Genomic DNA, 16141 nt, shown 5'->3' on the forward strand with positions numbered 1-16141 from the left:
GTAGTATTGAGCACCGATCTGGGGAGGCAGTTCATATTAACTCAAGCCTTCGATAAACCATGTAGTCATCATGGGCAGAGAAATGACCATACTTTTTAAATGATTCCTTAGTGATTTTTAGCATAGATTAGTGGATCTACTTAGTGAGTTCAGGTTCTATACCGATGGAAAGGTATAGTATGGTCTTTGGCAATGTGAGGTAAGGCGTTGTACCATCTCTTAGACACATAGTGATGATTGTCGGTTAGAGAATCTCCCACGAAAGTTATTGTATTTTTATATATATCAGTTTATTATATTTTTACATACATTTAGAGTTATGTTGTATCTCTTTTATATGCACAGAGTTGACATCATGTATTTAAACAAGTTTTCTATATATTACATTTACTTTAAACTTCTTTATAATGAAATTAGTTTAGTTCAGCATTCATGAGTAGAGAAGAGTAAGGTAAGTGTTTCTTTCAGAACCTCTATCAAGCCTCTGTTTGTTAGAATTCAAACTCGCATACTCGTACATTCAATTGTATTGACGCTAGTTGGTCTACATCGTCTTATAATGCAAATAGACGTAACCTGGATCAGCATCCAAATGCCTCATTGATCCAACTTGAGTAATCAAAGTTTTTTGATGAGCCTCCTTACTTTTCGGAGGACTCCCATTTATCTTGCTTTCAGTATTTCAGTATTATGATGATTAAAGGTCTTATCCCAACATCTCTCTTTATACTAGAGGCTTCATTGATAGATAGTTAGTAGTACATTAGTCTTTATATTATCATTCTATGTTAAAGAATTGTGTTTCCATTTTTGGTTAACTTGAATGTCGATTCGTTAAACATTCCATGTTTTATTATTAAGGTATCTGAGTAAGTGCATTTGATCATTGTAATAATTCTTAGAGTCTTTCGCTGAGTTAAGTAAGCAAGGACAAGGGTTCACTTGGGAACCAACGGTCGTCTTTGAGTAACGGCAACGTCCAGTGTGTAGGTTCGCGGCATGGAAAACTTGTTATCAGAGCATAGAGTTCAAGAGTATGGGTGAGTCTATGAAGTCGTTTCTGTAGAGTCCTAGTTATGGATGTGAAGGGCCACATGTATGATTAGGAGGCTGTAACATTTACGAATTACTTCACTTCTTTTATATTCCTTTCGCACGTTAGAGTTTGATCCCTAAAAAGTTCCCCTCTAATTCGTGCTTGCGCGCGTTTTAAGACAGTGATGTCTCCAGGAAGAGCAGTCATAGGTCGTTTAACTAGGAGAAATGTTGAAAAGCAAAATTTACCTAATGCACCTGAAGTGCAAACTCAAGGAGAAGTAACTATTCCTGAGTTTTATGAGGCTATAAGGATGCCCAGTAAGATCGTGACCAACCATGTTGGACAAAAAAGGGGAGCTTGACAAGAGAAGGCTGACACTTCAAGGATCTGTGAGTTCCTGAGGATTAACCCCCCAAGTTTCATTGGTTCGAGCAATATAGAGGACGCAGAGAACTTCAAACAGGAGCTGAAAAAGGTGTTTGATGTGATACATGTTACTAATAGTTCAAGAGTTGAGCCAGCTACCCACACACACACACACTTTGCCCCTACACTAAATTAAAATATAAATCACTATCTAAATAAACAATAAAAACAATTAGAAGTCCTATCTATTTATATAAACGCAGAATTAATAAAAAAATTGTCTATTGCAGTTTAATACTTTAGTTATGGCATGCAGTATGAATTCTCTTAGTTATTATTAATTATTGAAAATGTTATTCACACCCTTTTACATTCTTTTGTTATAGCATTATGAACTTCGTTAGTAATTATAATAATTATTTCTATCTTTCATCATTTCTATATTAACTTTTTGCCTAAATTTTTAAAATTGTATACCACCCTCATACATGATAAAACAAATTGTTATTGACCCCGGAAAGAATCATTCCTTGTTGAATAAATTAAAAATCGTTTATAAGGAGATGGACAATATCATTATAGGATGTAAGATAAATTGGTGATTCTACATATGATTTAACAGATTGAAAGTATTTTTATGTTTAAATTTAATTTAATAAGTAAGTGAATCAGTTCCGCTTTATGCTATTGTCAAAAAATTATTATTTATTGAAATAACATTACTATAAATTTTAAAATCAAAATGAGTTGTTAATTTATTTTTGAAATAGAATCTGAACACAAAGTTTTTAGTTTTAATTCATAAGAATTTTGTAAAACATTTAAATTTCTAAAAGTGAAATCAAAATATATAAAGAATTTCAAAAAAGGAAGTAAAATGTCCTAAAAAAATGTGTAACATTTATGACGTTGATGGAATACTTCTGAAAGAATTAAATATAAAATTATGTATCATTCTTCATTCATGTTTCATAGGCAAGAATACTCGTACTTTAAAACAGATTTCTTTTGAAAAGATATATAAAGTAATATATACTTTTATCAAGAATACTGAAAACAATCAGTGTACATTATTATCATTGAGTGTTGTAATGATTTTATCGCACACATTTTCACTTAGAAAATGATCTTATATTATTTATATGTTCATATATGTATGTTACTACTATTATGCATACTGATTTATATAATAAATGTTATTAAGAGCCCGTTTGATATTGATATTGAGAAAAACATATTTTAAAAAAATTAATGGTTTTTATAAAAATAATATTATTTTCTGTATGCAATGATTTAATTTGTGAAATAGTTTTAAAATTTATTTTGCTTAACATTTTTAATTATATTTAAATCATAATGTTAATATTATATTTATATTTATTTTATTTATATATTTATCTATATATCATATTAATTAAAAAGTTGAATGTGTTCATTTTAATTCATAATTAAAAATAAAATTTAATTAATATTTTTGTAATATACATAAAAAATATTTTTTTTCTATAAAATAATCTTAATATTAAGGGAAAATGCACAAGTACCCCCTCAACTTATGTCCGAAATCCGAGAGACACACTTATACTATACTAAGGTTCTATTACCCCTGAACTTATTTTATAAGTAATTTTCTACTTCTTTTTAGTCTACGTGACATTATTTTGAAAAAAAGTCAACCATCGTTGGGCCCACAAGATAGTGTCACGTAGGCTAAAAAGGGGTAAATTTTTTTTAATAAAATAAGTTTAAGGGGGTAATAGGACCTTAGTATAGTATAAATGTGTCTCTGAGATTTCGGGGATAGGTTAAGGGGGGTACTTGAGCATTATCCCTAATATTAAAAGTACATTGATGCTTGTCCTTTTTCAGAATTTGACGTTTAAAAACACTTTTCAAAAAAATATTAACCAAACACAACTTGATTATCAAAAGTACTTTTTAGATGAATGATTCAAATACAAATTATTTTTGTCGGAAATATTTTTCTAAAAAGCTATTTTAAGAATTGTCAGTTTTTAGCAGAAATACCAAATAGGGTTTGAAAGTAAAACTTTGCATATTTTAATCTATTAAATTCGATGTAAATTGTATTTTAAATAGCAATAATTATTATTTTGCTACTTATTTTTAAATACCAATAAATATTGCATTGATTTCCATATTTTTCAAAATAAAACGTGATTGAGTAAAAAAAAAAAAGGTAATTACGAGAAGATATTTTTAATGCAAAATTTATATTTTAATTTTAACATAAAGAAAAATTCTAAAATCTAAGATTTTCTGTTAATGGAGTAAGAAATTAAAAAGTCTTTAAGAAAAAAGATAAATGAATGAAAGAAAATTAATAGCATTGATTAAAGGAATTAAATGTCTTTCTTTAATTGGAATAGCACTGTTCTTGTTTTTATCCCCATTAAAGAATTTCTTGAACTATACCATTTCTTAATATTTGAGTAATATATTATTATTCTATATCAATTTCAAAAATGATGAAATTGTTGTAAATTCATTGTATATGTGGATGATCCATTAGAGTTATCCAACAATTAATTGGATTCATGTATTAGTGTTTCCAATGTGATAAGATATCAAGGTGATCTGAACCTTGATGATAACTATGTAAAATTTCAAGGTTACCTTTGACTATGATATCTCAACACTATAAATAGAGATATCATTCACCATTGTATGATACACTTGAATAAGAAAATTATCTCCTCTATCTTATACTTCTTGTCTTTTTCATCTTATATTCTGAGCTTTCTTTACAACAGATTATCAGCACGAAATTGCTACTTGCAAAGGTATTATATAAATATTTTTATTTAATTCATATATTCTCTCATAATTTCCATTATGTCGAATTTATAAACTTGAGTTTGTGGCATTAGATATTTCTGGAAAGAATTATCTTTTATGGTTACTCGATGCTGAGATTCACTTTGCTGCTAAAGGTCTTGATGTCACTATTACTCAGGGAAATGAAGCATCGAGTCAAGATAAGGCGAAGGCTATGATTTTCCTTCGTCATCATCTTGATGAGGTCCTGAAGATTGAATATCTGACGGTGAAAGATCCACTTGAATTGTGGACTGATTTAAATAGGAGATATGACCACCTAAAGGCAACAGTGTTGCCAAGAGCTCGTTATGAGTGGATGCATTTACAGATTTTAAGACCGTAATTGAATACAACTTTGTTGTATTCAGGATAAGCTCCCAGTTGAAATTATGTGGGGAGACTATAAAAGATGAGGACATGTTAGAAAAGACACTTACTACTTTTCATGCCTTGAATATGATATTGCAGCAGCAATATCGTGAAAAGGATTTTCAGAAATATTCTGAACTAATCTCATGTCTTTTTGTGGCTGAGCAACATAATGCTCTTTTAATGAAAAATCATGAAGCTCGTCCCACTGGAGCTGCTCCATTACCGGAGGCAAATGTGGTGGAAGCACGTGATCAATCTGAAGTAAAAAGAGATGATCATCAGGGATATAATAATGCACGGGGACGTGGCAAAGATAAAAGACGATACACTAATCGTCAAGGTGGTGGTCATAATAAAAGGGAGAACAACATGAGTTCTCAAAATAACCCCTCAAAAAGTAATTGTCATCGTTGTGGCATGAAAGGCCATTGGAAGAATGAATGTCGCACACATGAACATTTTGTAAGGCTCTATCAAAATTCCTTTAAAAAGAAAGGAAATAAAAGTGGTGCTTCCTCTTCCAATGCTCGAGCTGAGTCACATATGACTCTTAAAGATGATGATAAGTCGGGAACATCTCAGAAATATGATAAAGATGTTGAAGCAAATTTGGCTTTAAATGATAATGTTTTTGATGGTCTTGGTGACATTACTCATATGGAAGTTGATGGCTTCTTTGGAGATCGAAACTAATGTTTGATCTTTTAGCTGGGGAAAGAAGTCTGTTAATATTTTACTTATGTATTTTTAATTATTATGTTATTCATGTTGAAGTATTTAAATTTCAGTTGTTAATTTTGTTTCTTCCTTCTTTTGATGTATTTTATTTTAATGAAAATTGATAGAAATCCCCAATTGTCAGTTGGATTCAAGATGAGTAATGGAGATGTATGCCTTCTTGATAGTGCTACAACGCATACAATATTAAAAGAAAAGAAATACTTTTCTAATTTGGTTATGAAAATGGCATATGTCAACACAATATCAGGTAGTACAAAATTAATTGAGGGCTCTGGAAGAGCGACCTTATTACTACTTGGAGGGACAATATTAAGCATTGATAATGCATTATATTGTAGTAAGTCTCAAAGAAACTAATTAAGTTTCAAAGTTATTCGCCAAAATGGTTATCATGTTGAGACGGCTAATGAAGGTTAGATTGAATACCTTTACAGTACTACAATTAATGTAGAGAAGAAAATTGTGCATGAAAAATTACCTGCATTTTCTTCTGGGTTGTACTATACAAGTATAAGTACAGTTGAATCACATGCCGTAGTAAACAAAAGATTTGCTAATTTTAATGATTTTATCATTTGGCATGACCGGTTGGGACATCCCGAATTTAATATGATGCGCAAAATCATTGAGAATTCACATGGGCACACCTTAAAGAGCCCAAATATCCTTCAATCAAAAGAATTCTCTTGTGCTGCTTGTTCTCAAGGTAAGTTGATCATTAAACCATCAACAGTTAAGGTTGGAATTGAATCCCCTGCGTTTCTGGAATGTATACAGGGTGATATATGTGGACCAATTCAACCTGCATGTGGACCCTTTAAATATTATTTGGTCTTGATAGATGCTTCTACAAGATGGTCACATGTGTGTTTATTATCAACTCGCAACATGGCTTTTGCGAGATAGCTGGCTCAAATAATAAGATTGAAAGCACAATTTCCAGACTATACAATAAAGACAATCCGTCTAGATAATGCTGGTGAGTTTACATCCCAAGCATTTAATGATTATTGTATGTCTACTGGTATAACAGTTGAACATCCAGTTGCTCATGTTCACACTTAAAACGGTCTAGCAGAATCATTGATTAAACGTCTGCAATTGATAGCTAGACCATTACTAATGAGAACAAAGTTATATGTGTCTATGTGGGGGCATGCTATTTTGCATGCAGCAGCACTTGTGCGCATAAGGCCGACCAATTATCATGAATTCTCCCCATTACAATTGACTTTTGGTCAAGAACCAAACATTTCCCATCTTAGAGTTTTTGGATGTGCGGTGTATGTCCCAATTGCTCCACCACAACGCACAAAGATGGACCCCAAAGAAGGTTGGGGATATATGTTGGGTATGAATTTCCCTCAATCAGAAAATATTTGGAGCCTATGACTGGAGATTTATTTAAGGCAAGATTTGCTGATTGTCATTTTGATGAATCAGTATACCCAACATTAGGGGGAGAACATAAGTCATTGGGAAAAAAGATGGATTGGAATTTATCATCTCTATATCATCTAGATCCTCGAACAAACCAATGTGAGCAAGAAGTTCAAAGAATAATTTATTTGCAGAACATTGCAAATCAGCTACCAGATGCATTTACTAATCTTCCAAGGATTACTAAATTGCATATTCCAGCTGTTAATGCTCTAGTTCGAATTGATATTCCGACGGGACAAATTGTTAAGGCAAATGAGTCTAGACCACATTTGAAGCGTGGTAGACCAATTGATTCCAAGGATAAAAATACTCGAAAGAGAAAAGGAATAAATGATCAAGATGATCATGGGTTGAAAGAAATTTCTCAAGATGAGACCCAAGTCATAACACATGATGAGGAGGAGGTTCGAACTTCTGAAAATAATGAAATTTCAATGAATTATGTCTCGACGAGAAAGTTGTGGAACCGAAATAATGTTATGATTGACAACATATTTACTTATAATGTTGCTATTTAAATAATGCAACAAGATGAAGATTTTGAGCCAAAATTTGTTCACGAATGTAAACAGAGAAATGATTGGCCAAAATGGAAGGATGCAATTCAAGGTGAATTGGCTTCACTAGAAAAACGTGAAGTTTTTGGACCTATAATCCGAACACCTGAAGGTATCAAGCCAGTGGGGTACAGAAGGGTTTTTGTACGAAAAAGAAATGAGAAAGGTGAAGTCATGAGATATAAGGCCGACTCGTTGCTTAAGGTTTTTCTCAAAGACCTGGCATTAATTATATGGAGACATATTCTCCAGTGGTAGATGCAATCACCTTCAGATATCTCATAAATCTGGCAGTTCATGAAAAATTTGAAATGCATCTAATGGACGTTGTCACAGCCTATCTATATGGCTCATTGGACCACAACATTTTCATGAAAATTCCTGAAGCATTCAAAGTGCCTGAAGCATACAAAGATTCAAGAGAAACTTGTTCAATGAACCTTCAGAAATCTCTGTATGGATTGAAACAATCAAGAAGGATGTGGTACAATCGTCTGAGTGAATATTTGTTAAAGAAAGAGTAAAAAAATGACCCCATTTATTCGTGCATTTTTATTAAACGGTCGGGGTCTGAATTTGTAATAATAGCTGTGTATGTTGATGATTTGAACATCATTGGCACTCATAAAGAGCTTTTAGAAGCTGTTGAGTGTCTGAAAAAAGAATTTGAAATGAAAGATCTCGGCAAGACAAAATTTTGTCTTGGCCTACAGATTCAGAATTTGTCAAATGGAATACTTGTTCATCAATCAACGTACACAGAAAAGATACTAAAGAGTTTTTACATAAATAACTCACATCCATTGAGTACTCCAATGGTGGTAAGATCGCTTGACATCAATACAGATCCATTTTGACCTCAAGAGAATGATGAAGAACTTCTTGGTGATGAAACTTCTTATCTTAGTACGATCAGGGCACTAATGTACCTTGCTAACAATACTCGACCAGATATCTGTTTTGCAGTAAGTCTACTGGCAAGATTCAGTTCCTCCCTAACAAAAAGATATTGGAATGGTGTTAAACACATACTTCGATATCTTCAAGGGACCATGGACATGGGTTTATTCTATTCCAATGAATCCAAATCAGAACTGATTGGTTACGCAGATGCAGGGTATTTATCAGATCCGCATAAAGCTCGATCACAAATAGGCTATTTGTTTACATGTGGAGACACAAAAATATCTTGGCGATCAATGAAGCAAACGTTGGTAGCCATTTCTTCAAATCATGCAGAAGTAATAGTCATCCATGAAGCAAGTCGAGAGTGCGTCTGGTTGAGATCAATGACCCATCATATTCAGGAAATGTGTGGTTTTTCTTTGAAAAAGAATATACCAACCATAATGTACGAAGATAATGCTGCATGTATAGCTCAATTGAAAAGAGGATACATCAAAGGAGACCGGACAAAGCATATCTCACCAAAGTTCTTTTTCATGCATGATCTTCAACAAAATGGTGAGATAGAAGTTCAACAAATTCGTTCAAGTGATAATCTTGCTGATTTATTCACTAAGGCATTGCCAACATCAACGTTTGAGAAGTTGAGATACAAGATTGGAATGCGCCGTCTCCGAGATATCAAGTAAAGTTTTCATCAGGGGGAGCGAAATACGCGTTGTACTTTTTTCCTTAACTATGGTTTTGTCCCAAGTTGGGTTTTCCTGGTAAGGTTTTTAACGAGGCAACATTCAAAGCGTATTATGAGATATGTGTACTCTTTTTCCTTCACTAGGCTCTTTCCCACTGGGTTTTTCCTAATAAGGTTTTAACGAGGCACATAATCTATGGATATCCAAGGGGAAGTGTTGTAAATTCATTGTATATGTGGATGATCCATTAGAGTTATCCAACAATTAATTGGATTCATGTATTAGTGTTTCCAATGTGATAAGATATCAAGGTGATATGAACCTTGATGATAACTATGTAAATTTTCAGGGTGACCTTTGACTATGATATCTCAACACTATAAATAGAGATATTATTCACTATTGTATGATACACTTGAATAAGAAAATTATCTCCTCTATCTTATACTTCTTGTCTTTTTCATCTTATATTCTGAGCTTTCTTTACAACAGAAATAAATTAAGATTATATAAGAAAACAAGATATAAAGAAAAAAATCAATTTTTTTTGATTTTTTAATGATATATTGAGATTTTTATAATAATATAAGAATTCAACAGGTTTTAACAAAGAAAATTAATGAAAGATGATTAAAGGAATTAACTATCCTCTTCAATTGGAAGATCATTTATTCCTTTTCTGCCCATTTAAAGAATTTTTTAAGTTATACTATTTCTTACCATTTGATTAATGTTTTATTATTTATATCAATTTCGAAAACTTCGAAAATTATGAAATAAATTAAGATTATATATAGAACAATTAAACTGAACTAAAATAAAATAAAATAATAATATATATAATTTATATAGTAAGCAAAAGACAACTCTTTTTATACAAATTTCTTGTTTATTAGAAAATCATTATTTCCTTTTTCTACTCACACCATTTAAAATGAACTGAAATATATACTAAAAAATAATACAACCATTGTAAAATTCAAAGCTTGGGCATTATATTATTTTGCTTTACAAATAATTTTGATATATATATATATATATATATATATATATATATATATATATATATATATATATTTGTATTTTCGTTCCATTTTTGACTTATATATATAAGTACAACATTTATTTTTTCACATAAATAATCTTTAAATATACTACAAATAATATAATTGGCAAATGACAACTTTCTTAACACAAATTTTCTCTTAATAGAAGCTCGTTCTTTCCTTTTTCTCCTCATTTTAAGATTTTTTTAAAGTAGTATTACTTACCATTTGATCAATTTTTCATTGTTCTATATCAATTTAGGCAAACTCTGAAATAAACGAAATATATATATATGGAACAATTAAAATGAAGTAAAGATAGATAGCTTGAATAAAAAAAAAAATAATACATCCAAATTGAAAAATCCAAAGTTTAGGCACTATATTATCTTTCTTTACATTTTTTTCATATATTTTTTTAACGTTTTATCCTCTCTTTTTTTTTTTTTTGTCTTAACTTTGCTTTCGATTTCACCAATGTTTCATTTTTCTATATCAATTTAGGAAATTCAGTTTCAAACTAAATAAGAGTATTATATATAGAACAAAGTAAATGAATCATTAATAAAAAATTAATCTTAAATTTCAAGCATATTATATGAAACTGTTTCTTTCCTTTACTCATTCTTTTCTACTTTTTCTTGTTGATTTTCCATTTCTTCTGTCATTAATTTTATTTTATATCCTTCTAAATTATGAGCATCAAACAAATTTTATTAAGAATATATTTAAATGGTAGTTTTAAAAATGATAGAATATTATTATAGTTTTCTTTTTTAATCTAAAGGTTTTTTCGATTTTTACGGACGTTCTCGCTAACTAAGATGATTACGCTGGAACTACTATTTTTATTCTTTTCCTACTATGTATCTCCAACAACACATAAATTCAATGAAAGATGAATATATTATGTTAATACAATTAGATGGTTTACACAAACTCAAATTTTAATATGAATTTTTTTTTCTCAAAGTTTCGGCGAATAAGACATCTAATTCCAAAAGGAAAATAAAAATTGAATTGTTTAGTTATCTCTAATTACAAAATATAAAAAATAAATAAATATATTACTAACATGCATATTTGATGATTTGTTTATTAAAAAATTAAATCAAAAACTCGAATTGTAACCCAAAATTAAAGCAACTAATCCTTTATCTTACAAATATTGTGGCACCCCCAACCTCCAAATCCTAGATCCTCCTCTGATAACACCATTCTTTTTCTTGATTGGTAATAATTTTAGTGTTTCTAATTAACCTATGTTTAAGAAATTGATTAAAGAGTAAATAAGTTGAAAGGTTGAGCCTGAACTGGCGAACGGAAGACACTTTCGGACATATTTCCTATAGCTAATATGTGTCCAGTCTAGCAAAAACGTGCAACACAAATGAACCTGAACTGCTATACCGTATCTCCGCTGGCCATCGGGACCGAGTGGTAAGACCATGATCAGCAGGGGAACGAATCATTCATTCTTCCATTAGGGAAAGAATAAAAATACTCTATCTATTTTTATTAGTTATCAACATTTTAACATTACTGTCCCAAAATATTTATGATTCGAAAAATCAAATTGAAGTTAATTTATTTTTTATTTTGCCCTTAAAATTAAATATTTAGGAAAAAAATCTTTGAAATTAATTTATTTTTCATTTTTATTAGTTATCAACATTTTAAAATTACTGTCCCAAAATATTTATCATTAGAAAAATCAAATTGAAGTTAATTTATTTTTTATTTTGCCCTTAAAATTAAATATTCAGGAAAAAAAAAACTTTGAAATTAATTTATTTTTTATTTTCCCCTTAAAATTTAATTATTCAGAAAAAAAACTTTTTGTTTATGATTTCTCAAAGAATTTGTCAAAGAAAAATGTGACAACTAATATGTGATAAATAGAATAAACAATATCAACAAAAAGATTATTAGACAATTTACCTTAGATATTATCATTTAAATGAAGGAAATGAAAAGAAAAAACGAAACCAAGCATCATATATTACAAGTACAATTGAAAATGAACCCCAGTTTAAATTTGAATACAAAATATCTTAAACAATTTCGTATAAATAATAGGCTAAATAATATATTTTTATTAATCTAAATTATCCAATATTTTATTTTTGTGCAAATTTTTTCAAATTAAATGTTATAGTTAATCACAGTTAATATGATTTTTGTATTTTTACAGCTAATTAACCACTATATTAATTACAATAATATTCATGGTACCATATGTAATAATTAAACATAAACATATATGAAATTGATATTGAGAAATGAATGATTAAACAATATAAACAAATAAAAGACATATACTATCAGAGAAAAAAAGGTAAACTAAACATACTTCTCCCAATTTATTTCCCTTAACAAATAACTTCAGTCTTCTTTAGATTCCCAAGTTTTCAAAACAATAAAATTCAAGACTAAAATTCTAATTGCGACTAATATTGCTTTTCAAAAGGACAACGTCAAAAATTGTGTCTCAACATAAATTTGACAAAACATTTCAGCTGGTTTTGCGATTATGACTATTTTAATTTTTGATTCATTTTTTTAACACAAATTTACTCTCAAAATGTACGAAAAGACAAATAAAAAGAACATGATTTTTTTTACAAAATATCAATTTTCTTGCTTTATCAAACTTGATGTTAATAGAAAAAAAAAAAAAAGAACAATCAACAAAATCAATAACCTCTATTTCAAAATTTTGCAACTATACATGTAGTCAAGAAATCACTAATTTGCCCTTGGGTTTGTCAACCAACCTGGCATGTTCAGACCGGGGCGCCTCGACGATGATGTAGTCGTAGTAGTCCTCTGATGGGAAATCTGTTAAGATCCGCCCATGATTCATGGAACCATTCTTTCGCGTGCCGTAGCTTAGGATTCGTGCTATTTCAAAATTTTGCAACTATACATGTAGTCAAGAAATCACTAAGAAAAAGAAGAAAATGTTTATCAAATATCGGTACTCGATCTATTATTCTGTCAAATACCTGATGTTTGAAGAAGAAAATAAATCACTTCTATTTCATAATCATGCAAATAACATATAATTAAAAAAAAAAAAGAACGTGTACCAAAAGTTAATAGTTGATATTTTATTCCGTCAAACACTTGATATTTTTTTTCAAAAAAACAATAAAGAAAATCAATAACTTCTATTTTATAATCACACAAACAACATATATCTGAAAAAATCATATACATAATACTTCACCAGTTACCAAATTGTAAGACTCAAAATTCAATCATTCAAAAGTTTTAGCAAGTAGAATTCTTGAAAGATATTCATCATGTGAAAAAATAGTGATTATATCATTTATTTTTTTGGGTTAAATTTGCAGAAAAATAAATACACAATAATCACCTCTTATTATTGATCGTTATGCCTCTTCATTTTCTCCTTAAATTCTCCATTTAACTACAATATGTCATATCATATATAAGTTTATTCTCTTCAATTACCCACTTTTATGTTGACCCTTAGTCATCGTCCGTTTATTGCTACGATATTATATAGTGAAATTTAATTTTCATTATCAAGGCAAATTGAATGAATCAAATTAAGGGAGTGGTTTTAGAGAAAAATAAGAAGAGTGAAATATTTCTAATAGGAGAATTTTTTTTTAGGTCATGGAGAGATTTCACATCACCTTATATATATTTAACTTTATATTATATATATATATAAAAAAACAAACAAAAGATATATATATATATATATTATATATACATATAGATTAAATAAAATTTGAAAAGTGTATTCATGGATAAATTATTCATGGTAAAAAGTTAAATAATAAAGAGGAAAAAAATTAATTTTTTTTGTCATTTTATAATTGAAATAAGGTAAACAAAAAGAGGAAATAAATAAATAAATTATTAAGAGTAGAAATTAAAGAGGTCTGAGTTATGAATAATTACTTGACATGTGAAGAGTCTTTGTTGTACGTATCAATTAATAAAATATTTATTTGTAATAAATTAAGAAATTCACTGTTACAATTAAAAAAATTTAATTTTAATAAGAAAAAAATGCCCAAAAAAGGAGAAAAATGATAAATCTAAATGGAGGCCATAGAGAGGTTATCACCTACTTTAGGTTTCTCCTTAATTTTTTTAATTAACATTAATATTAAGATTAAGATGTGAAGAGAATTAAATATTAATATTCTGTAAATTTTTTTGAAAATATTTCATGTCTAACCACAAAAATAAATAAATAGAAATCCAGGTAATATATATATATATATATATATATATATATATATATATCGTAATTAAATGCATACTGTAATCTTTCTCTTTCCTTAATTATAATAAAATTGTAATTAAATGTTTACTGTAATCTTTCTCTTTCCTTAATTATAATAAAATTGTAATTAAATGTTTACTGTAATCTTTCTCTTTCATTAATTATAATAAAATTGTAATTAAATCTTTATCATTCATAAACTGTGATTTTCTTTCTGTTCTAGCAATGCAATTAATGCTTAATATATTGAATGTATTATTAAATCATACTATATTTAGTGCGATGAAAAAGTAAAAAAATGGAAAAAAAAAGATTGTCTTTGATTCACGTAAACATGCAATCGAGAAGTAAAATATTAAAACAAATGACAAAGAACATCATCCATCATGTACCTTATCATATAAAATTTGATGTATAAAAAATAGTTCTAAAAATGTAGCTATTCCATTTTACGTGTCCAAATTCTTAACTTTGAAATATTTATACAATTAAGCGTGGATTAACGTGCAATACACATGTTCCTTGCTTGGACTCTATGCATAACAATGCAACAACAAAAAGAATTGATAAGAGAGGTGACATATGAGGAGATCATTGATGCTATAAAGACTATGCCAAAAGAGAAAGCCCCATGGTTAGATGGATTTCCAATTGAATTTCTCACTTTGAATTAGGAATTATTGAAAAATGATATAACAACAGTTCTTAAGTACAACTATAGCTCTAATTACCAAATTTCATCCTCTACAAAGGTAATTAGAACTATAGACCTATAGCATGTTGTACTATCTTGTACTAAATCATTTGGAAAGTGTTAAGCATTTTTGATAATATATTGTTTAGTCATGAAAATTTTAAATGCTACTATTGGAAATGGATTTCCCCGAGGTGTGTTTTAAGGTGGACATGAAGGTTTATGATACTGTGGAATGGAGATTTCTCAAGAAGATGTAAGTGACATGACATGTGTGTCTAGGGTGTCCTATTCCTAGATGATTAAAGGAGGATTCACTCAGCCTTTTAATGCAATAAAAAGCATTAGACGAGAGGATCCTATGTTCCCTTATCTTTTTGTCTTGGCTATTGAGTATTTGGGAAGACAGCTGAATCAGTTAGCTAGGAATGAGAATTTTAATTTTCACACAAAGTGTAGGAAATTGGGAAGTATGCATATTTGTTTTACAAATGATCTATAAATGTATTTGCAGGCCTGATATTATCTCTATTACCCTGCTAAATCAAGCATTCATGAAGTTACCCAAAACTTCTGGATTACAGGCTATGTAGAAAAAAGCTCTCTCTATATTGCAGGGGTCGCAACTCATACAAAAGAAGAAATTCTTAAACAACTAGGATATACTGAAGGTACCCTCCTATTTAGATACTTAGAAGTGCCTTTAGCATCTAAGAAGTTGAGTGTCAACCATTACTTGCCACTTATTGAAAAATTATTGCACGATCACTTGTTGTTTTGCTAAATTAGTATCCTATGTTGGAAGAGTACAATTGATCAAGTCACACTTGTTTGGATTGAAAGCTTATTGGTCCCAAATATTTCTGATTACTAAGAAGGTGAGGAAGAGTATTGAGCATATCCAGGGGCGGACCCACATTGGGTCCAGGGTGTTCGCCCGAACACCCTCAGCAAAAAAACATATATGATATATATAAAGTAAATTTTTTGTATTTCTGTAGATACATATATTTTGAACCCCGTCAATAACAAATAAAAATAGATGGCTCAATGGTAAGACTCTTGAATATTAAGCTGCATGCCCTAGGTTCGAATCGTTGCAACAAAATTTATTTATTTTCCTTTATAGTTTTAATTTGTTTTTGTTTAAAGAAATCAATTCTTTGTTTCAAGA

General features: G+C 29.5%; 1 protein-coding gene across 1 annotated transcript; it reads left to right on the forward strand.

Annotated features, from left to right (window-relative positions):
• The first annotated feature begins 4702 nt into the window (after nucleotides 1-4702).
• Nucleotides 4703-5311, forward strand: LOC138343833 (uncharacterized). The gene has a single exon (XM_069294697.1). It carries the CDS (start codon nucleotides 4703-4705, stop codon nucleotides 5309-5311), a length of 609 nt encoding a protein of 202 aa, XP_069150798.1.
• Nucleotides 5312-16141: the final 10830 nt, after the last annotated feature.

The sequence above is a fragment of the Solanum lycopersicum genome, chromosome 1, assembly GCF_036512215.1.
Source record: "Solanum lycopersicum chromosome 1, SLM_r2.1".
Lineage (NCBI taxonomy): Eukaryota > Viridiplantae > Streptophyta > Magnoliopsida > Solanales > Solanaceae > Solanum > Solanum lycopersicum.